We start from the raw sequence: 24,776 nt of genomic DNA, 5'->3' as shown, positions 1-24,776 counted from the left end.
AGTTGAACAAAAGAAAAAATCCTTAAATGTGCATGTGAAAAAAAATCAAGTGACATATAGAGGAACCCGAATCAAACTCACAGCTGACCTCTCAGAGGAAACACTACAGGCCAGAAGACAAGGGAGTGACATATTCCAGATTCTAAATGAGAAAAATGTTCAGCCCAGAATAATTTATCCTGCAAAGCTCTCCTATGTCTTTGAAAATCAAATAAAATTCTTCCACGATAAAGAAAAACTTCAAAAATTTGTTTCAACACTAAACCTGCTCTACAAATGATACTCAAGGATGTTCCCATGAAAGAAAAAAGAACTAGCAACTACCAAAAACAAAGGCAAATGTGGAGAACATCCCACTAAACGGCTAACAGAAGACTCAATCATAGAACAACACATTGCTAAAATGACAGAACCAATTTGCCCCTTATCCATAATAGCTCTGAATGTAAACGGCTAAAACTCATCAAACACCATAGATTAGAGGACTGGATCAGAAAACAAAACCCAGCTATCTGCTGCTTACAGAAGACAATCTAGCCAACAAAGATCAGAGAAATTGAAAGTGAAAGGATGGAAAAAGATATTCCGAGCAAATGGTAAGGAAAAAAGCAGGTGTAGCCATTCTTATATCAGATGATATAGATTTTGATGTGAAGAGCATCAAAAGAGATGAAGAAGGACACCAAGGAATCCATTCAGCAACAAGAGATCACCATAACAAATGTATAGGCGCCAAATGCCAAAGCATCTAGCTACGTGAAACAAATATTAATGGACTTAAATGGAGAAATAGACTCCAATACAATCAATGGACTCATCAAAAAACCAGAAACTCAGCAAAGAAACAACAGAACTCACCCAAACTTTACAACAAATGGACTTAGTTGACATCTATCAAACCTTTCATCCTACAGAGAATGCACTTTTTTTTTTTCATCAGTAAATGGGACCTTCTCCAGAATTGACCATATTACAGGACATAAAACAAGCCTCAACAAATTTTAAAACGTCGAAATCATACCATGCATCTTCTAAGACCATCATGGAGTGAAGCTTGAGACCAAGATCTCAAAACACCCAAGAAGACTTGGAAACACATGGAGACTGAATAATATGTTACTAAACCAGGAAACGGTTAGAGAGAAAATCAAAGGGGATCAAAAAATTGTTTGAAACAAAACAAGGCATCAACACAACATATCAAAACTTATGGGACACAATCAAGGCAGCACTAAGACTAAAGTTCATTTCAATCAGTGCTTATGTCAAGAAACTAGAAAAGCATCAAGTAAATCAGCAAACCTTAAAACAGCAGCAAAGCAATACCAAGATTAGTAGGGAAAAAGAAATCATCAAAATACGGGAGGAAATAAACCAAATAGAGACGAAGAGGACTATACATAAGATCAATGAATCAAAGAGCTGGTTCTTTGAGAAAATCAACAAAATAGACTCCCCACTAGCCCAACTAATCAAAAAAAAAGGAGGGAGAAAATACCCATTAATAGCATCAGAGATGAGAAAGGAGATATAACAACAGATACCTCAGAAACACAAAGAATCATCAGGAACTATTACAAGCAACTATATGCAAACAAATCAGAAGACCCAGAAGAGATGGATAGATTTTTGGACACATGCAATCCACCAAAATTGAATCAAAAAGCAATTAAAAATCTAAATAGACCAATAACATGCACTGAGATTGAATCAGTAATTAAAGCCCTCCCAACCAAGAAAAGTCCTGGACCAGATGGCTTCACTGCTGAATTCCACAAAATGTTTCAAGAGAACCTACCCCAATCCTATACAAGCTTTTCCAAACAACAGAAAGAGAGGCAATCCTTCCAAACTCTTTCTATGAAGCTAATACCACCTTTATACCAAAGTCAGATAGGGAAACAGCAGAAAAAGAGATCTACAGACCGATATCCTTGGTGAACATAGATACAAAGATCCTCAATAAAACACTAGCCAACAGGATCCAACAACACATCAGGCAGATCGTTCACCCGGACCAGGTGGGATTCATGCCAGGCATGCAGGGATGGTTCAACATCCACAAATCAATAAATGTGATACATCCCATCAACAAATTGACAAATAAAAACAGTAGGATCCTCTCAATAGATGCAGAGAAGGCATTTGATAAAATCCAACACCACTTCTTGCTGAATACCCTAAGCAAGATAGGCACAGAAGGAACATTCTACAACACAATCAAAGCAATTTACGAAAACCCCAATGCCAGCATCATACAAAATGGAGAAAGATTGGAAGCCTTTCCACTAAAATCTGGAACTAGACAGGGATGTCCACTGTCACCACTACTCTTCAATATAGTATTGGAAGTCCTTGCCAGAGCTGTTAGGCAAGAAAAAAGCAACTAAAGGAATCCAAACTGGAAAAGAGGAAATGAAATTATCTCTATTTGCAGATGACATGATTCTCTACATAGGAGAACCAAAAGACTCAGTCAAGAGACTATTGGAACTCATAAGAGACTTTGGCAGGGTAGCAGGGTACACAATTAATGAACACAAGTTGATGGCACTAGTGTACACAAATAATTCCATGGATGAGAGAGAAATTGTAAGTACAGTCCCCTTTAGGAGGAGACGAATCTTAAACACCTAGGAATCAAGCTAACTAAATATGTGGAAGACCTCTATGACGAAAACCACAAAACATTAAAAAAGGAAATAGAAGAAGACCTTGAAAATTGGAGAATTGTGCCATGTTCCTGGATTGGCAGGATCAACATAATCAAAATGACCATATCACCAAAAGCAATATACAGATTCAACACAATCCCAATCAAAATCCCAACAGCATTCTTTTCAGAAATAGAAAAGATGATACAAAAGTTCATCTGGAATCACAGAAGACCACGAATTACCAAAGCTACCCTGAAAAATAGAAATCAAGCTGGAGGAATCACAATTCCAGACCTCAAGACATACTACAGAGCAGTGGTCATCAAAACAGTCTGGTACTGGTACAGAAACAGAGAAGAAGATCAATGGAACAGAATAGAAACACCAGAAGGGAACCCACACATGTATAGTCAACTAATCTTTGACAAGAAAACTTAAAACAATCCAGGCAAAAAGCCCAATCTCTTCAACAAATGCTGTTGGGACAACTGGATAGCAGCTTGCAGAATTAAGAAGCAAGACCCACCCCTGTCACATTATACGAAAATCAGCTCTAAATGGATCAAGGACCTAAATCTGTACCAAGAAACCATCAAACTATTAAAGAAAAACATAACAAACACACTCCAAGATATAGGAACAGGGAAAGACTTCTTAGAAAAGACACCAAAAGCAAAGACAATGAAAACCAAAATGAACAAATGGGACTATATCAAACTAAAAAGCTTCTGTACAGCAAAAGAAACAATTAACAAAGTGAAGAAGCAACCAAGAATGGGAGAACATTTTTGTACACTACACAAGCGATAGGGGACTAATATTCAGGATTTACAAAGCTTCAGAAACCCAGGGACAGAAACAACAACAACAACAAAAACAACCCTGGAACAAAATGGGCCAAGGAAATGAACAGACATTTTTCAAAAGAACAGATTCAAATGGCTAACAGACATAGGAAAAGATGCTCAGGCTCCCTAGCCATCAGAGATACAAATGAAAACCACACTGAGGCACCAGCTAACTCCAGTGAGATTGGCCTACATTCAGAACTCAACTAGCAACATCTGCTGGCGTGGATGTGGGCAGAAAGGCACCATCCTTCACTGCTGGTGGGATTGTAGACTCATACAACCACTGTGGAAATCAGTATGGAGAGTGCTTGGAGAATTGCAAATAAACCTGCCATATGACCCAGCTATCCTGCTCCTGGGAATATATCCAATAGAAGTGAAATCCACATATGAGAAGGGGATCTATAATCCTATATTTGCAGCAGCACAATCTACAATAACAAAAACATGGAAACAATCCAGATGTGCGTCCAAAGAAGAGTGGTTAAAGAAACTGTGGTGCATCTACTCCATGGAATATTATTCAGCTATTAAGAAGAATGAAATTATACTATTTACAACTAGGTGGTCCCAACTAGAGACCATTATACTCAGTGGAATGAGTCAACCACAAAAGAAGAAATACCATATGTTCTCTCTTATATAAGAAAACCATTATGGAAAATTTAACTTCAATAATATGATCCATACTGTTTTCTTGTTGTTCTTTTTTTTTTTTTTTTTTTTTTTTTTGGCTGTGTCCCATGTGTTTCGATGGTTGTTATTTCAGTTTATTAATTCCAAATAATTTCTTTTCTCTTGTCGATTTCATCACTGGCTCATGGATTATACAGTGGCATCATTTTCCCCAAGAGACTTTTCTGTTTCCTTTTTGTCACCCATGTGTTGGTTACTCAGTGGTATGTTTTTTCATGGTGCTGTAATTTGTTGTTGTTGTGGCTGTTCTAATTCATACCAGTTGTTGACCTTGCTTAATGGCTTCTCTAATATGGACATGTATAGTGATGGAGTACTTGGGTCTATCATATACAGATGTAGGAATATAATGGAACATGCATCCCTGCTTCCAGATGAAAGATGGATTCCTAATGAAACTGTTGGACATGTGTAGACAATGGTATGCTGGACTGTCTGACACTGTCTGTACCAACAATGTTGAGGGATACACTTTAATAAGAGACTGATGGAATTATGATTCCTTTGAAGGACTACACCATTATAGTAAAATGGGGAAAATCTGTTCAGGGGTACAATCCCAGCCTATACAAAATATATCCCAGCCTATACAAAATAAAAATATATCATTAAAAAAAGAGTGTAAAAACACAGAAATTGGTAATTAGTACATTATGTTAAAAACTGTGAGAGATAGTACATTGGCTCAACTAGCTAATCCTCCACCTTCAAGCACCGGCATCCCATGCAGGTGCCGGTTGGTGTCCTGGCTGCCCTACTTCCCATCCAGCTCCCTGCTTTGGGAGACCTCAAAAAACCACCTGGCTCCTGGCTTCGGATTGGCTCAGCTCTGGCCACTTAGGGAATAAATCAGCAGAGTTACTCTCCAAGCGTAAATCTCTCCAGCAATAAAATCCTTCTCTCTGTAAATTGGTGTTAAAAAAAAAAAACAGAAATAAACAAACAAAACAAAACAAAACAAACCTCTGAGGGCTAGAGCGGCTGTTTGGTGCACTGGTCAGGACAGCCACATTCCATATTGGAGGGCTGAGTCCAGATCCTGTTCACATGCACCCTGGTGGGCAGCATTTGGCAGCTCCAGCCCTTAGGCCTCTATTGCCTACTGCAAGACCTAGTTGAGTTACCAACTCCTGGCTCCAGCCTGGTGCAACCCTAGGTATGCCAGCCAGGTGGGAAGGGAACCAGCAGACAAGATTTCTCTTCTTCTTTCTTTCCTCTCTCCCCATCTTTCAAATATGAACAACAAAACCTGAGGATGGCTGGGAGACAAAGCCTTAAACCCAAAGGATCATCCTAGTTACTTCCATTTTCCCCAAACACCCTATCTCTGTCCTCATTCAATCCACAGCCTCTGCCATGGGCCTGAGGGCCCACAGTTCCCCCACACAGAAGGCTACTCGCACTCCAGTGACTCTGCCTGGAATGGCTCTTCAGAAGCTTCCAAGTGAAAGCCAGGAGGGCCAGAGAATGTTCTCCATGTTCTCCAGCGAAGTGGACTCACTGCCCTGCCCTGTCCTCCCCATCCCTGCTCCCTCTGAGATCCTAGGCTTTCTCCATCTAAACCCCCTTTTTTTAAAAAAAAAAGTTTTTTCAATCTTATTATTTAATGATATAGTTCCATAGGCTCCAGGATTTCTCTCTCATCCCAAATCCACCCCCCTCCATTTCCCTCTGTATTATTACAATAGTATAGTTATTCACAAACAGTCAGAAGTCCACCATTCTGCTATTTAAGTGTATCCTGACATTGTGGGTTAAGACAATGGCAGATGTCTAGCATTCCATTGTCAAGAAATAGTTAAGAGTTTCATTGGGAGTCCATCTTTGATTTGTAAGTAAAGATGTTGCATTGTATCTTCACACCTGAATGATAGTCTCTATTATATAGTTGTTATGCATCCCCTTAACTGAAAAGCCATGAAACATAATCAATTTTTTAACAGATGGTGAACATGTGCCATAGGAAGATACCCACCAGCTCCATTGATTGCCTCCCACTGCTCTTCCCTCCTGCCTCTCCCTTTCACCTCTCCCTCTCACCTTTCTCTCCCACTTCCCTCTCCAGAACTATATTCCCGTGCTACTTGAAACCAAAGAGAAAACCCTGGCCTCCTGCTGTATCCCGCAAGCTGTCCCAGCCCTGTCATTCATTCTCAGTGCAGGTCTGCATCTTGTCACCTGTTCAGCACTGCTGGAAATCTCACCATGGTCAGCACATTTCCACGCAGCCTCTGAGATAAGGCCTAGTGGGAGACACCAAAATGTACACATTTATAACAGAAATGAGTTTAGATCAAAGAGATAGCTGTGAAGCTAAAGTGAAGTTGTTTTCTGAAACTATGAGCCACATCTTTGCCAAACAACAGGTGACAATGAAACGTACCTATGTGAATGCTGGTGGAGACCGGAGGGTGGTATAGTGATTCACAATGTGCCACCCTAAAGCAGCACTTTGAGCACTGCCCAATTTGAGTTAAAGGGTCAAAAGCCAGCAAGGGTTTTTATTTTCTTCCAGAAACCAGGAGCCAAATCTCTCCTGCGAAGGCAATGTCTATGCAGGAAACAGACAGACCCTGATTACTGCAGATGGGAATGGAGATGAAGAAACAAAGTGAAGAAACATTGTCAAACGAACCCTTATCTTGTAAAGGTCAGAGAGGAGAGAGAGAGAGAGAGAGAGACCTACTGTCTACTAGGCATTCTCCAGAAGACTCTATAAGCCAGGGCTGGGTTCAGCAGAGGCCAGGAGCTAGAACTCCAACCTGGTACCTCTCAGGTGCCAGGCACCTGAGCATCTGGGCCATCATCTGCTACCTTCCCCGGCATGCTTGCAGGAAGCTGGGTTGGAAGCTGAGTAGCTGGGACTCAAATGGGCATTTCAAATGGCCTGATGGTGTCACAGGCAGCTGCTTAAGCAATTGCACCACAACCCCTGCCAACTCTATTCTCTCTAATCACTTCTTTGCAATCATTTGTCCTAGCCCAAACACATTTCTCCTGTCATGTTTTCACAAATTGGTATCTTTTTCTGGATTAGTATGTAAGCATTTGGGCCTAGCTGTTTCTGTCCCATGTCAGTTACATTTTTAGGCTATGTAGAAAGTTTAAGAAACTTGATCTTCCTTATTGTGGGTCTCCTAAATATTTTCCTGCGCCTAAGAGGGGCAGGCAGGGTGGCAGACTGTCTCATAAACAGCAGGTAACTAAAGCAGCACTTTGTACAGCTCTTTGTGGTAGAGGCAAAGGGTAGCAGGAAGCTTTCCTTTCTGTGGAATGGGGCTGTTCTGCTGAATGATACATACATTTCTCAGCATAGGAATGAGATGAGGTGGTGACAACTTGGAAATATCAGGAGGGTACATGCTGAAGACCGTGCCTGTCAGAACATCCCTTTCCTAGGGTCGCCCTGTAAGCATGTATGTGAGGCTCTGTGTGGAATGTCACGGAGATGTCCTACACTTTCCCCAGGACCACATGGCCTCATAAAAGGAGGAGCTGGGAGGTGCTAACTCTGTTCCCCCTCTCTCTACATCCCTTACCCTACTCCCTTTTCTCTCTGACCCCGCTAACTACGCTGTGTGTGTTTGATTCTTACCTTCTTTTTTTGTTTTTATATATATATATATATATATATATATATATATATACATTTTATTGTTATTGCTACCATTTTATGATACAGCTCCATATTCCCTGATCCCCTCCCCATTTCCCTCCCTCCCCACCTAGTTCCTCTATATCATTACTAAAGTATAGTTCTTCATACACAATCATATGTCCATCATTGTGGGCATGGAAAATGGCAGAGAATCCAGAATCCTATTGTCAAGATATAGTAAACAATTTCATTGTAAGACCATCTTTGTCTGGAAACGGAAATGCATACCACACTGTGCCGGGGTCCATGTAGTAGGTGTGAATAACACAAAGGTGTGAAGAGAACAGCTCCCTGACTGGCAGGGCCCAGGGAGTTTCCAGCTACTTGGCAGGGCCTAGCGGATTCATCTCTGACCACCTTGATGCAGTTTTCACCCCCTTTCGCATGGGCACACAACCACCCCACTAAGAATTTTGTATTGAGGCATTGTCTGCTTCTGTGAGATGGCTTTTACAACTAACATGAGCTTAAGAGTTAATGTTACTGATAATGTCCTGGTGAGTGGGCCTTTAACTGCACACAGGAGTACAATCAAGCCCATGCTGTTTCCAGACACCTTATTGTGTACCTACCCATTGCCATAAAATCTGGCCCGGACATTTAGCATGCTTTCTGGGAAATGGCTTGATAAGAATTTTACAAACTAATGGAAATGATGGGAGTATGGGTAAAAACTGCCATGACAAAAAATATAGCTATTGGGACCCTAAAAGCTATCTTGTTACTGGGACCCTAAAAGTTATCTTGTTACTGTGACACTAAAGGCTATCCTGTTACTGGGACCCTAAAGGCTATCCTGCTAAAGGCAAAAAAATATAGTTACTGTGACCTTAAGGGTTAGCCTATCCTTGCAACTCTTTAGAACATAGAAACTGTAGTTGCTTTAGCTGTTTTCATAATTTCTAACTAGAGGAAATATAGGCTGATTTCACTAACATCACAAAGATATACTTTTGATTATTGTTTGATCACTTATGAGGTTGTAGAACCTGCAGTTGTAGAGAGGCTTAATGTTTGCAACCTTTTGTCTTAGATCTTTGTTTTTTTCTCTTTTGATGTATTTCTCCCATTAAGTGATGGATAAGTTGTAGAATAAGAATTGTAGCGGGCTTGGCGGTGTGGCCTAGTGGCTAAGGTCCTCGCCTTGATCCCATGTGGCCGCTGGTTCTAATCCCGGCAGCTCCACTTCCTCTCTGTCTCTCCTCCTCTCAGTGTATCTGACTTTGTAATAAAAATAAAATAAATCTTAAAAAAAAAAAAAAGAATTGTAGTAAGAGTGTATTACTGAATCAGATGTGTTGTCTACTGAGAAATTCTTGGCTGCAACGTTGGAATGGATAATGCCCTGTCTTAAGGTGAAACAATTTGTAGAATTGTCTTTGGAAACACTCACTCGTCCATTGTAGAATTGAAACTTAAATGGAGTAAACTTGGCTCATTGCTAATTACAATTCTTTCCGCAATTATAACTCTTGCTTTACTTGTTCAGTTAACAAACTGTGTGAGCTTGCTGACCTAATGGCCTTTAGTGCCAATGGCCCGTAATCCCCATAGACCAAGACCCCGGACATACTAACCCATACATAATTCAAGGTAGGGGCCTGGTTGTCACAGGTGGTGCCAAGGTTAGAGCCCAGACCTGAGGAGAGCGGATGAAGACTGGCAAACCAAGATAAGCAAGGAATGTGGAATCCTTCTTCAATCATCTCTCAGGAAGCTGTAAATTGTGCCCCCCTGAGGCTATGTCAAAATGCCCCTAAAAGATAACCTTGTACTGCTTCTGTATAAATAAAGCGGACAGCTTTCTCGCAATGTCCACAATGATCAAGGAATCCTAGTGGTCCGTCTCTCCTTTCTTTCTCTCTTCTTCTTCCTACGCCTATCTCACGCACCCTTCTCGAGTTCCGAACTGAGCTGGAGCTGGTCTCCGGCAATACTGCATCCTCACATCTGGATGTTAGTCTCCATTTCACAACAACTGTACATCCCCTTAAATGAAAAGTCATGATACAAAATCAACAAAAGAAAAATAGAAATTTACAATGTCATGAAGTTAAATGACATGTTACTAGATATGACAGTCTCCATTACACAACTAGTGTACATCCCCTTAAATGAAAAGTCATGATACAAAATCGACAATAGGGGCCTGGTGGCGTGGCCTAGCGGCTAAAGTCCTCACCTTGAAAGCCCCGGGATCCCATATGGGCGCCAGTTCTAATCTCGGCAGCTCCACTTCCCAGCCAGCTCCCTGCTTGTGGTCTAGGAAAGCAGTCGAGGACGACCCAATGCATTGGGACCCTGCACCCGTGTGGGAGACACAGAAGAGGTTCCAGGTTCCCGGCATCGGATCGGCGTGCACCGGCCCGTTGCGGCTCACCTGGGGAGTGAATCATCAGATGGAAGATCTTCCTATCTGTCTCTCCTCCTCTCTGTATATCTGGCTGTAATAAAATGAATAAATCTTTTAAAAAAATCAACAATAGAAAGAAAAATAGAAATTTACAATGCCATGAAGTTAAATGACATGTTACTAGATATGACAGTCTCCATTACACAACTAGTGTACATCCCCTTAAATGAAAAGTCATGATACAAAATCAGCAATAGAAATAAAAATAGAAATTTACAATGCCTGAAGTTAAATGACATGTTACTAGATATGACAGTCTCCTTTACACAGCTACTATACATCCCCTTAAATGAAGAGTCACAAAACAAAATCAACATCCGGGAGAAAAAAGAAATTAACAACACCAAGAAGTTAAATAACATGCTATTAAATGACTAATGTGTAGCTGAAGAAATGAAAATCAAGAACCTTCTTGAAGAAAATGATGCCACTGCATGATCTACGAGTCATTGAATGACTTAATCAGAACAAAGTGTTTTGAAGAGATGAAAACAACAGAAAACAACAAAACCCATGTGATACAGTTTCCACTGATCTGTGTTGAAGTGTGTCTCCTCCAGACAATAAGCAGATGGGTTTTGTTTTTTAATCCAGTCTACTAATCTATGACGTTTGATGGAGCTTAAGCCATTTACATTCAGAGTTGAATATGTATGGGTGTTACTTTGGTCCTGTCATTTTAGGAATGGGTTGTTCATTGGTTTAGTCTTCTGTTGTCATTTTACTGGGATGTTCTTCCCGTTTGCCTTTGGTTTTGGTAGGTGCTATTCCTCTTTTCTGTCAAGAGAACTTCTTGAAGTATCATTTGTAGGGCAGGTTTGAAAGAGGCAAATTCTTTTAGCTTTTCTTGACTGTGGAAGAATTTTATTTCATTTTCAAAGACAAAAGAAAGCTTTGCTGGGTATGTTATCCTAGGCCGACAATTTTTTTCTTTTAGAATCTGGAATATGTCACTCCATTCTCTTCTGGCCTGTAGAGTTTCCTGTGAGAGGCCTCCTGTGAGCTTAATTGGCATTCCTTTATATGTCAATTGATTTTTTTCATGTGCACATTTAAGGATCTTTTCCTTATGTTCAACTGAAGAGAGCTTGATGATCATGTGTTGTGGTGAAGATTGCTTTTGATCAAGCCTGTTGGGAGTTCTGTGCCCCTCCTGGAACTTGTTTCCCAATTCTTTCTCTAGATTAGGGAAATTTTCCTTTATTATTTCATTAAATACATTTGCAAACTCAGCTTCTCTTCCTGCACCTTCTGGGACTCCCATAACTCTTAGATTTGGCCTCTTAATAGTGTCTTTCAATTCTTGAATACTTTTTTTGGCCTGATCCAGATCTGCTTCCAGCTTTTGGTTTGCTTCCCCCGATGACAGGAAATATCTTCCAATTCTGAGATTCTTTCTTCTGCTTGCTTCATTCTATTTTGGAGACTCTCCACTGTACTTTTAATTTGCTCTACTGTGTTCTTAATTTCTGATATACCAGCCTTGATTTGCTTTATTGCTTCCTTAAATTCTTTGAACTCTTGCATGAGCTTCTCATTGTTGATCAGAATCTTTAAAATGAGTCTTATGGATTCTGTGTGCCCCATTTTCTCGATGTCTTCCTCAGCTAACTCTGAGGTTGGCATTGGGTTTTGCTCCTTTGCAGGGAGTTTTCATTAATATTCATTGTGCTTTTGTCTCTTCTTTTGCTCTTGGTTATTGCACTTCTGGTTAGCAGAGTCTTCTCCTTGGGGCAGGTTTCTAAGTTGTGTCACCCACAGAGCTACAATGCAATTTTACTTATTGCGGTTGGTACACAACTTTTTGCTTGCAGTCAGTTTTGCCACAACCTCCAGCAAGTTCCAGGTCTGGGTTCTTATATAAGATTTCCACCGTGGTCTCCACAACCCCAGCTCTTGGCTCACCACTCTCCACCTCCTGTGATACTGTGCTGAGGCTGCACTGTTGTCTGTACAACCTTTCTCCCACTTCCGGTTGGAGCAGGTCCCAGGATTAGAGACTCCAGGTGTCTTATATAATTAGGTTGTTGGTGGCACTGATCTTGTCGGAACCTGTTGGACGTTAGGTCTGGGTGCCACACGGACCTATTTTGACTGGTACGATGCCACAGTCAGTATTATTTTCCTGTGGGACCAGTGCAATCTCGGACCTCAGCAAGTTCTTACGAGATCAGCACATGCGCAGTTCACTGTTGTCCCTGCAGTCCTAAAGCTATTGCCACAGTGCCCAAAATGGCACCTGATGTACCATCAATACAGTTCTTGATCTGCTGGCCGTCAGATCCGAGGACTACCCAGAGCTGCCTCGGGTGGAACCCATAGAATGCCACGTCGTTGCAGTTCACTGAGACAGAAATGAGCTCACTTCCAGCTCAGCGCATGCTCAGTGCTTTCCCTTGCCCTTTCCCCCTTATGCAAAATGGCGCCCAACTCAGCTCTAGGGGGCTGACTGGACTATGAAATTCACTCTGTTCTCACACTGCCCATCTGAGATCTGTTGCTCTGCCACTGGTCAAATCAAATGGACCAGCAGGATGGACAGGTCTTTGTCTGGGTTCACCTCCCAAGCTCCCAGTGAAAGTCCCTTCCCACCTGGTTGCTGGTGGAGTTTCGGCTGCTGGTGGAGTTCAGATCGCCGTGCTGGAGCATCAGTCACTGCAACACCACACTGCTGTGTCCACTGCTTTCCTGTGTGTCAGTCTCCAGGTACCCCTCTGCTGTTGTTCTGTCCTTTCCTATTTCCTGAAATATGTCCTCTCTGCTTCATCCTGACTAAATGTTTTTCTGTCTGCATAAACGTGTTCTTACCCTATTACGCCATCTTGATCCTCTGTTTCTTACCTTCTGAGTAAACTGTCATTCTGCATCGTGTGTGCCAGTGCTCACAGTGCTTTCTAAGTGAAGGGCAGGAGTCTAGATGAAGTTTGGACCTACATCTCCCACTCCAGAGAACACAAAATATGCTCTGGTCCCAGTATCCTTGGGGAAAGAACGTGCACCACCACCAAGTCTTAAGCTGTCTTGGGGATGAGTGGGACTAGGTATCCCATAGTCTATGATCTAAAGCTTCACAGCTCAATATCTATTTCATGTTTTGACTTTAATTTCTTTTATAAAATAAAAAATCACCATTTCTCTCATACCAGTCAGACTGCTCCTGCCACTACTCAATGGCACTTCCCTCAAGTAATGCCCAAACAGAGAACAGGAACGCCCTGAATCCTCATGTGCGGATCTTTGTTTTTCTTCTAAGATTTATTTGATTTTCTTGGAGAGACAAATTGGGAGAAGGAGAGAAAAAGATTTTCCATCCACTGGCTGCAACTTCTGGGGCTGAGCTGACCCAAAGCCAGGAACTGGGAGTTTCTTCTGGGTCTCCCATGTGAGTGAAGAGTCCCAAGGCTGTTGACCATCCACCACTGTTTCCCAGACCCCCAGCAGGGAGCTGGATGGGAAGTGAAGCAGCTGGGACATGAGCCAGTGGCGAGTATGGGACACCAGCATGGCAGGAGGTGGCTTCATGCGCTACAGCACAATACTTCCTCCAATCTTTTGTTCATTATCTGTATGTTCCTTAACCTTTTCCAGGAATGTCCTTAAAAATCATTGGTATCCTCCCTTTTTAAAATAGATGTATTTACTAATTTCTCTGAAAGGCAGAGTTACAGAGAGGGAGACAGCGAGAAAGGAATCTTGCAATCTGCTGGTTTATTTTCCAAATGTTGCAACAGCCATGGCTGAGCCAGGCCACAGCCAGGAACTTCTTCCAGGTTTCCCACAATTTGGCAGGGGCCGAAGGCACTTGGGTCATCTTTCACTGCTACCCCTGGTGTATTAGCAGGTCGCTGGATTAGAAGTGGAACAACTGGGACTTGAACTGGCAGCAATATGGGATGCCGGCATCACTAGCTTTACTCTCATGCCACAATGTCAGTCCCTGAGACATACAAAGTATCATACCGGCTAGGCTAACACCCTTTGCATGATTTAAGTTTTTAAAAGTGGGGGCCAGTATCATGGTGTGGTGGATGAAGTTGCCAACTGCTATGCCAGCATGCCATGTGGAGGTCACCTTTGCTTGGTACTCCGCTTTTGATCCAGCTTCCTTCTCATGGCCTAGGAAAAGCAACAGAAATGTCCCAGTTTGGGGGCCCCTGTTCCCAATCAGAGAGACCCAATAAAGTTGCTGGCTCCTGGCCCAACACTGGCCATTGTAGCCTCTAGGAAGTGAACCAGCAGGTGCGAGATGTATCTCTATATAACTGTGTCTTTCAAAGTAAATGTATTAAATTTTTAAAAATTGTTTCTAAAAGTGAATCTTTAGATGTTAACAACAAAATTCGTTTATTTCCATAAAGCCAAATGCATTTGACAAAAAAATCTGAAGTGATCTGGCCACGTGACATGTAAACAATGAAAGCTTCAAGTTTAATACTGGGGGCCAGCAATGTGGTGTAGCGTTACGCCACTGCCTGCAGTGCCAACATCCCACACAGGTTTTGGTTTGAGTTTTGATCGCTGTTTCTGACGCAGCTCCCTGCTAATGTGCCTGGTGAAGCAGCAGAAGAAGGCCAAGGTACGTGGGCCCTGCCACCTGTATGGGAGACCTGGAGTTCCTGGATCCTGGCTTGGGCCTGGCCTGGCTCTGGCCATTGGGACCACTTAGGGAGTGAATTAGTATATGAAAATTTCTCTTTATGTCCCTTTTCTCTCTGTAATTCTGGCTTTCAAGTAAAGAATAAATATTTATTTTTTTGAATGAAAACACACAAGGATGTTGCTGTTTAATCAACTGGTTTGTGTATGCGCATGAATGTAATGCATTTCTGCTGATCAAAACTTGGAATAAATTAGGGAATGGTCAGGTTGGTCTACACTGAGATACAGAATTCCTAACAGAGTAGTGCCACATAGAAAATGAATGTGAATATGTTCCCCAAGGTGAACTAGGACCTAAATGAACAAAAGCAGCTACTCATTATGTCATATATACATATGACATATATATTTTTTTTTAAAGATTTTTTTTTAGTTTTATTGAAAAGTCAGATATACAAAGATGGAGGAGAAACAGGGAGGAAGATCTTCCATCCACTGATTCACTACTGAAGTGGCTGCAATGGCTGGAACTGTGCCAATCTGAAACCAGGGGCCAGGAGTCTCTTCCGGGTCTCCTATGTGGGTCCAGGGTCCCAAGGGTTTGGGCCATCCTCGACTGCTTTCCCAGGCCACAAGCAGAGAGATAGATGGGAAGTGGAGCAGACAGGACACAAACCACTGCCCATATAAGATCCCGGCATATGCAAGTTGATGACTTCAGCCGTTAGGCTGCCATGCCAGCCCTATGTCACATATTTTTAAACAGCTTATCAAATCCCCAAACCAACATGTTTGCAATGGCTAATTTTATGTCAATTTGATTGTGCTGAGGCCTGCCCAAATAGCTAGTAAAACATTTCTATGCACAGCTGTGAAGGTGTTTCTGGAAGACATGTACATTTAAATCAACGGACTGAGTCAAATCACCCGACTCACTGAGGGCTCGAACAGGATTAAAACACAGAAAGGCACATCTGCTCTCTGCTTGAGCCGAGACATTCCCAGCCCTTGGGCATCAGTGCTCCTGGACCCTGGGCATTCAGACTTACACCTGAACTCCCACCACCAGCTCCCCTGCTCCAGGTCTTTGGAGTCAGACTGAGTTACACTCAAGTCCTTCTCACACTGGGACCACTGGGCCCCAAGCCATTCTGTGTCTAGCTGCAGAATGCACAGCTGGAATGGCTGCACTTAACAGCTGGCAGAACCTGTGACATAAGGAGGGCTTTTCTAGTGGCAGACCCAGGGGGAGCAGTGATGCCCACCTCTACCTAGGAAAATAGGAAATCAATCCAGCAGTGCCTCTTCAAAGAAATTACAGAAACTGACACCATCATTGAGGACTTGCAAATTGTCATTCAGCTCCATTTGCCTGTTCAGAGGGCAGATATCTGACAATGACAGCAGATTGTCATAACAACTTGACCAGATTGACTCCAGTTGTAGCTTCCACACAAGATGAAGTTTGATTGCTTGATAAGATTATCATCTCCATCGCACCTGCTTTGTAGCTATTAACCTAGAAAATACGTTTTTCTTATCTCTCCATAAACTCTTCTAAAAATAACTTGCTGTCAGTTGGCAAAAGCAGTAACAAACCTTCTGTGTCCTGCCGCAGATGATGGCTGAGTTCACGGACATCTCAATTGCGTTCATTTCAGAAAGACACCGCATACCACTGCTCCATCACATTGATTATATGATGCGGGTTCGACCCCGTGAGTGAAAACAAGTAACTGCCTGGGCGTTATGAGTAAGATGCTAAGTGGGCCAGTAAGAATCTTCTAGTTCTGTCAGATTTCTAGGCACCCAGTATTGTGGGGCATGTCAAGGAATCCCTTCTAAAATTAACAGTGTTTTATTACATGTGGCCCATCCTATAACCAAGAAGCACAAGGTCTAGTAGGCCTCTTTGAATTCTGGCAGGACACATTGCTAGTTTCTCTGTTACTCTGACTCATCTGCCAAGAAACATGCCACACTGCTGGCTCTGGCAGAGTCTGACACAGCAAGGCTCTGCAACAGGCCCTGACTTCAGGAGGTGACCTCCAGACGTGGCCCATGGTTCCGCAGACGCAGCTGTGCCTGAGTGTCAGAGGTGGACAGGCACACTGTCTGGAGCCCTGAGGCCCCGTGGAGAAGCACAGCACATGCCTGTGGAAACTTGGACCAAGGCCGTCCTGTCATCTTTGCCTGCTGCTACTGGTTTTTCAGAGGGACTGAGCGCTTGACCACAGTCACCAAACTTGTATGCAAACTGGCTGCCTCCACAAATGGCATATTAGATGAAACAATATCTCATTGACTTGGAAGATATGATAGCCATGCTTTGGCCTCTTTTTTTTTTTAAGATTTATTTATTTTTATTGCAAAGTCAGATATAAAGAGAGGAGGAAAGACAGACAGGAAAATCTTCCGTCCGATGATTCACTCCCCAAGTGAGCACAATGGCCAGAGTTGTGCTGATCCGAAGTCAGGAGCCTGAAGCCTTTTCCAGGTCTCCCACACAGGTGCAGGGTCCCAAGGCTTTGGGCTGTCCTCAACTGCTTTCCCAGGCCACAAGCAGGGAGCTAGATGGGAAGTGGAGCTGCCGAGATTAGAACCGGCGCCCTTATGTGTTCAAGGTGAGGACTTTAACCACTAGGCCACTGCATTGGGCCTGCTTTGGCTTTTAATGCCTCAGAATGAATAAGCAAAAAAGGAGCTACAGTCTTGGCGAGGGTGACCAAATCTGATCATCAAGGAGAACGGTAAGCATGAGTGTGTATGTCTGGGATAAAGCAGATTCCTTAACCTGGCTCTCAGTACTATCCAACTGTGTCACAACAACCCTGGAAAACTGTAACTACCTAAGCAGATGGCATTATAAATATCCCACTCCTCAGGAATGAAGGCTTCAGTTAGCCTGCTAGAGGAAGAACCAAAAGCAGCCGAGTTGTTTCCTGACAAGAGTAACACATGACAGCAGAAGATAGCTATGACTACGTGCTATGACCACATAGCCAATGTTGCTTGTATGTCATATGCTCTACATAGAGGACTGTCACGTTTTGTCTATGCACAAATGTGTGCATTTCACACTGTATGAGTGTGTGTATGCCACACATATATTAAGAAAATACATCTTCTGAGAGACTGCAGGAAAGACATTATTTACTTCCCAGTTATGGAGACCTCTTCTTGTATAAATATAAGAATTTATATTCAGCTGTGACATTTAGATGTATTTTTAGAAGGTGCTCATTTGCTGCTAATGGGAGAATAAAACTCAATAATTCCACATTTTTCTCTTTTCTAGTATTCCCTTAGCTTGTAACATAAGATGTATCGACTTAGCAGTATGAAAGTTCTCTCATTTTCCATGACACTATTTGAGTCATGGCATACCAGAAAGGGTAAACATCACTGAGATGTTACCACTTCTGGAGAAGGGATCAGTAGATTTCAGTAGTAGGTAGGATAATAGTACCATATTACATAAAGTTTTTACCATATTATTGTCTCTATTTGGAAACTAAGTTTTTCAGGATATTTGTCTTGATGTCAATTTGGAAAAAGGGGTTCTTAAGATCGATTGTCAACATAACTGGGTTAAAGGCTAGTCCAACAGCTGGTGAGACATCTCTGGTTCTGTCTGTGAGGGTGTTTCCTGAAGAAATTAATAAAAATAGAAAACAACAGATTGAGTCAGGAAGATGATCCTTTTCCAGGCAAAAGGCTATCATCCAAGCTGCAGAGGAAGGAACAAAAAAACAGAAGGTGGACAGAGAGGGTCAACTTCCTGTCTGCACAAACTGGGACATCCATGTCCTCCTGCCCCTGTACATTGGCGCTGTGCAGACTCCTGGACTTTGGGCCCTGGTTGTCAGGCCTCTGGATGCACACTGTCATCCCACAAGCTTTTGCAGCCTCCCAGCTCCTACAGAGCAGACTGCAGGGTCTCTTGGCTTGCATAACTGCATGAGTCAGTTCCCACAACAAGGCTCTTAGAATCTCTTTTTCATCTCTTACTCTGGAGAAACTTAATGCTTCTACTACACATATCTCAGCCTACCTTTAATATCTGCTGGACTTTGGTTTCTACTAAATGAGCTTGGAATTTCTTCAATGGTTCCATTCTGTATGAATTAGCAAACCTCAGTTTTGCCAGGGCCGTTTTCCATTCTTTACCTATATCAGCAATTGAGTCATCAAATGGAGGTTCCACATACTGAACATCATGGAAAGATTCTCTCAGTCTTTCCTTCAATATCTGTGCATACTGAAGGGGAGGAAATGCAGAGAGAGAGAGAGAGAGAGAGAGAGAGAGAGAGAGAGAGAGAGAGAGAGAGGTTTTAGATTGTAAAATGCAATTTCATATTAAAGAGGCCTGGCAGAGGTATAGTGGGGCAGAGCTGAACAAACAAAAGCCTGGGAATCTGTTAGAATAAAATTCTATGTATTTATTAAATTCAAGATTCACTCTTAACTGTCAATTGGCAAACAAATCTTAAAAATTCTACCTATCTTATTTATTCACATAGAGAAACATAGAAATTTCCATGCATACATACATGGGAAATCCAAAAACTAGATGCAAGAGTGACTTCCGAAGAAGCATACAAGAAAATCTTTCAGCTCCCTACCCTGAGGCCATAAAACTATTATCCATTATTGTCTTAAAATTCTTTATAATTCTATTTATCTTCAAAAATACAATTATTCAAGTAATACACTTATAAATTTTAAGTTGAGAAATACAAAAATTATTTATTTGGAATATGCATGTTAATTTTTGACATGCAATATTCATTCTATGGCATCCAACATACATTAATGAAATATTTTGAGCCTAATGTGCTCTTGATAAATTCTCTAACCTCTTTAGGTGTCATTTTCGTAACAGCCAGGACTTTTCTTTTTCTTAGCCAAACTTTCCTAACTTCTGAATGTATGTTGAATGGAAATGGTGAAAATGGACATCTTTGATTTTTCCCTCATGTTAGAAGGGAAAGCTTTCATTTTTTCCCTATGGAATATAATGCTTGTTATATAACTTCCAAATATAGCTTTTATAATATTGACGTAGTTTCTTTCTAGTACTGGTTTGTTGAGTATATCTATTGTTCATTTCAGAGTGTTGAATTTTGATCAATGCTTTTTCTTTATCAATTGACATGACCATGTGGTTTAGTCCTGCATTGTTTATGTGGTGTACTACATTGACTTTCATATGTTGAACCATGCTTACATTGCAAAAATAAATCTCACTTGATCAGGTTGTATAATCTTTTGAATATAAGTGATCAATTCAGTGAGAATTTTGGCATCGATATTCACAGAAGATATTGGCATGCAGTACTATTTTTCTTGAAGAGTTAATTTTTTTTATTGGGAAGGCAGATATATAGAGAACAGAAAGGAACATCTTCTGTCCGTTGATTCACTCCCCAAGCAGACACAATGGTTGGAGCTGAGGTCGATCCGAAGCCAGGAGCCTGGAACCTCTTCTGACTTTCCCATGTACATGCAGGGTCCCAAGGCTTTGGGCCATTCTGGACTGCTTTACCAGGCCACAAGCAGGGAGCGGGCTGGGAAGCAGGGCTGCTGGGATTAGAACCAGTGCCCACTTGGGATCCTGGCATGTGCAATGTGAGGACGTTAACGCTAGACTACTGTGCTGGGCCCCTGCAGTTTTATTTATTTGTTTTTTAAAGATTTATTATTATTGGAAAGCCAGATATACAGAGAGGAGGAGAGACAGAGAGGAAGATCTTTCATCTGATGTTTCACTCCCCAAGTGAGCCGCAACGGGCCGGTGCTGCACCGATCCGATGCCGGGAACCTGGAACCTCTTCCGGATCTCCCACATGGGTGCAGGGTCCCAAAGCTTTGGGCCGTCCTCGACTGCTTTCCCAGGCCACAAGCAGGGAGCTGGATGGGAAGTGGAGCTGCCAGGATTAGAACCGGCACCCATATGGGATCCTGGAGCATTCAAGGTGAGGACTTTAGCCGCTAAGCCACGCCGCCAGGCCCCAGTTTTATTTTTTTTAAAGATTTATTTATTTATGGGCCTGGCATTGTAGCCTAGTGGCTAAAGTCCTTGCCATGCATTATCTATGATCTCATGTGGGCACCGGCCAGCTCCGTGCCTGCAGCCTGGGAAAGCAGCAGAGGATGCTCCAAGTCCTTGGGACCCCGCACCTGCATGGGAGACCCAGAAGATGCTCATGACTCCCCAGCTCCAGAAGACCTCAGCTCTGGCCATTGCGGCCATATGGGGAGTGAGCCATCCGATGGAATGTGTTTCCTCTCTGTATGTCTGGCTTTCCAATAAAAATAAATAAATCATTAAAAAAACAAGTTAGGTGTTTGTGAACAAATTTGCTTGGTGCATTTTCCTCATAAACCTTCCATAAAACAGCAATAATTTATTCACTTATGCATCCAACTCTCACCATACATTTGATTTTTTAATTTATCAATCTTAACCGAATCTATGCTGCTCCGATAGGGGCTCTTCAATCTGATGTGTTAATCTTCTCAGTGGCTTTGCAAGATACTATTTAGATGTTATAGTGTAATAATACACATTTAGGATGAATCATTGCATTATGCATAATGTTTTCATAAGACAGCTATTCCATGAACTTTTTGAAGATATCACATTTCAGAGAATCTTCTTTGATCAAAGTTTAATTTTTTTACCTTTTTTTAATACATTTTATTATTGTTGTTATTATTTTATAATACAGTTTCATATTCCCTTATCCACTCCCCAGTTCCCTCCACCCAGTTCCTCTATATCCTTACTAACATATAGTTCTTCATACACAATTAAATGTCCATCATTGCAGGCATAGACAATGGCAGAGAGTCCAGAATCCTATTGTCAAGATATAGTAAACAGTTTCATTTTAAGTCCATCTTTGTCTGGAAACAGAAATGCATACCACACTGCATCCTCACATCTGAATGTTAGTCTCCATTTCACAGCTACTGTACATCCCCTTAAATGAAAAGTCATGATACAAAATCAACAATAGAAAGAAAAATGGAAATTTACAATGCCATGAAGTTAAATGACATGTTACTAGATATGACAGTCTCCATTACACAACTAGTGTACATCCCCTTAAATGAAAAGTCATGATACAAAATCAGCAATAGAAATAAAAATAGAAATTTACAATGCCTGAAGTTAAATGACATGTTACTAGATATGACAGTCTCCTTTACACAGCTACTATACATCCCCTTAAATGAAGAGTCACAAAACAAAATCAACATCCGGGAGAAAAAAGAAATTAACAACACCAAGAAGTTAAATAACATGCTATTAAATGACTAATGTGTAGCTGAAGAAATGAAAATCAAGAACCTTCTTGAAGAAAATGATGCCACTGCATGATCTACGAGTCATTGAATGACTTAATCAGAACAAAGTGTTTTGAAGAGATGAAAACAACAGAAAACAACAAAACCCATGTGATACAGTTTCCACTGATCTGTGTTGAAGTGTGTCTCCTCCAGACAATAAGCAGATGGGTTTTGTTTTTTAATCCAGTCTACTAATCTATGACGTTTGATGGAGCTTAAGCCATTTACATTCAGAGTTGAATATGTATGGGTGTTACTTTGGTCCTGTCATTTTAGGAATGGGTTGTTCATTGGTTTAGTCTTCTGTTGTCATTTTACTGGGATGTTCTTCCCGTTTGCCTTTGGTTTTGGTAGGTGCTATTCCTCTTTTCTGTCAAGAGAACTTCTTGAAGTATCATTTGTAGGGCAGGTTTGAAAGAGGCAAATTCTTTTAGCTTTTCTTGACTGTGGAAGAATTTTATTTCATTTTCAAAGACAAAAGAAAGCTTTGCTGGGTATGTTATCCTAGGCCGACAATTTTTTTCTTTTAGAATCTGGAATATGTCACTCCATTCTCTTCTGGCCTGTAGAGTTTCCTGTGAGAGGCCTCCTGTGAGCTTAATTGGCATTCCTTTATATGTCAATTGATTTTTTTCATGTGCACATTTAAGGATCTTTTCCTTATGTTCAACTGAAGAGAGCTTGATGATCATGTGTTGTGGTGAAGATTGCTTTTGATCAAGCCTGTTGGGAGTTCTGTGCCCCTCCTGGAACTTGTTTCCCAATTCTTTCTCTAGATTAGGGAAATTTTCCTTTATTATTTCATTAAATACATTTGCAAACTCAGCTTCTCTTCCTGCACCTTCTGGGACTCCCATAACTCTTAGATTTGGCCTCTTAATAGTGTCTTTCAATTCTTGAATACTTTTTTTGGCCTGATCCAGATCTGCTTCCAGCTTTTGGTTTGCTTCCCCCGATGACAGGAAATATCTTCCAATTCTGAGATTCTTTCTTCTGCTTGCTTCATTCTATTTTGGAGACTCTCCACTGTACTTTTAATTTGCTCTACTGTGTTCTTAATTTCTGATATACCAGCCTTGATTTGCTTTATTGCTTCCTTAAATTCTTTGAACTCTTGCATGAGCTTCTCATTGTTGATCAGAATCTTTAAAATGAGTCTTACGGATTCTGTGTGCCCCATTTTCTCGATGTCTTCCTCAGCTAACTCTGAGGTTGGCATTGGGTTTTGCTCCTTTGCAGGGAGTTTTCATTAATATTCATTGTGCTTTTGTCTCTTCTTTTGCTCTTGGTTATTGCACTTCTGGTTAGCAGAGTCTTCTCCTTGGGGCAGGTTTCTAAGTTGTGTCACCCACAGAGCTACAATGCAATTTTACTTATTGCGGTTGGTACACAACTTTTTGCTTGCAGTCAGTTTTGCCACAACCTCCAGCAAGTTCCAGGTCTGGGTTCTTATATGAGATTTCCACCGTGGTCTCCACAACCCCAGCTCTTGGCTCACCACTCTCCACCTCCTGTGATACTGTGCTGAGGCTGCACTGTTGTCTGTACAACCTTTCTCCCACTTCCGGTTGGAGCAGGTCCCAGGATTAGAGACTCCAGGTGTCTTATATAATTAGGTTGTTGGTGGCACTGATCTTGTCGGAACCTGTTGGACGTTAGGTCTGGGTGCCACACGGACCTATTTTGACTGGTACGATGCCACAGTCAGTATTATTTTCCTGTGGGACCAGTGCAATCTCGGACCTCAGCAAGTTCTTACGAGATCAGCACATGCGCAGTTCACTGTTGTCCCTGCAGTCCTAAAGCTATTGCCACAGTGCCCAAAATGGCACCTGATGTACCATCAATACAGTTCTTGATCTGCTGGCCGTCAGATCCGAGGACTACCCAGAGCTGCCTCGGGTGGAACCCATAGAATGCCACGTCGTTGCAGTTCACTGAGACAGAAATGAGCTCACTTCCAGCTCAGCGCATGCTCAGTGCTTTCCCTTGCCCTTTCCCCCTTATGCAAAATGGCGCCCAACTCAGCTCTAGGGGGCTGACTGGACTATGAAATTCACTCTGTTCTCACACTGCCCATCTGAGATCTGCTGCTCTGCCACTGGTCAAATCAAATGGACCAGCAGGATGGACAGGTCTTTGTCTGGGTTCACCTCCCAAGCTCCCAGTGAAAGTCCCTTCCCACCCGGTTGCTGGTGGAGTTTCGGCTGCTGGTGGAGTTCAGATCGCCGTGCTGGAGCATCAGTCACTGCAACACCACACTGCTGTGTCCACTGCTTTCCTGTGTGTCAGTCTCCAGGTACCCCTCTGCTGTTGTTCTGTCCTTTCCTATTTCCTGAAATATGTCCTCTCTGCTTCATCCTGACTAAATGTTTTTCTGTCTGCATAAACGTGTTCTTATGCTATTACGCCATCTTGATTCTCAAGGTTTAATTTTTCAATACAATGTATGAAGTTTTTTGAGTTCCTTGGGTCTGGATGTGTGTATCTTTTCCAAGGTTTGTAGACTTATTTTCCAAAAACTATTTTGGTTAATAGACCCT

At 41.9% G+C, this 24,776-nt stretch overlaps 2 protein-coding genes across 2 annotated transcripts in view; one reads left to right on the top strand and one right to left on the bottom strand.

The window, feature by feature from the left end:
- ERMARD (ER membrane associated RNA degradation) overlaps window positions 1-24,776 on the top strand; it is a 67,208-nt gene that overhangs the window by 10,314 nt on the left and 32,118 nt on the right. The window lies entirely within an intron of this gene.
- The window catches only part of DYNLT2 (dynein light chain Tctex-type 2), a 33,293-nt gene that overhangs the window by 5,239 nt on the left and 3,278 nt on the right, over window positions 1-24,776 (bottom strand). Inside the window, exon 2 of the mRNA XM_058667659.1 lies at window positions 18,929-19,135. Within this exon, the coding sequence (XP_058523642.1) occupies window positions 18,929-19,135 (207 nt within the window). The remainder of the gene's footprint in view (window positions 1-18,928; window positions 19,136-24,776) is intronic.

Source organism: Ochotona princeps, chromosome 1 (assembly GCF_030435755.1).
Source record: "Ochotona princeps isolate mOchPri1 chromosome 1, mOchPri1.hap1, whole genome shotgun sequence".
NCBI lineage: Eukaryota > Metazoa > Chordata > Mammalia > Lagomorpha > Ochotonidae > Ochotona > Ochotona princeps.
This window is presented reverse-complemented; position numbering and strand designations above follow the sequence as displayed.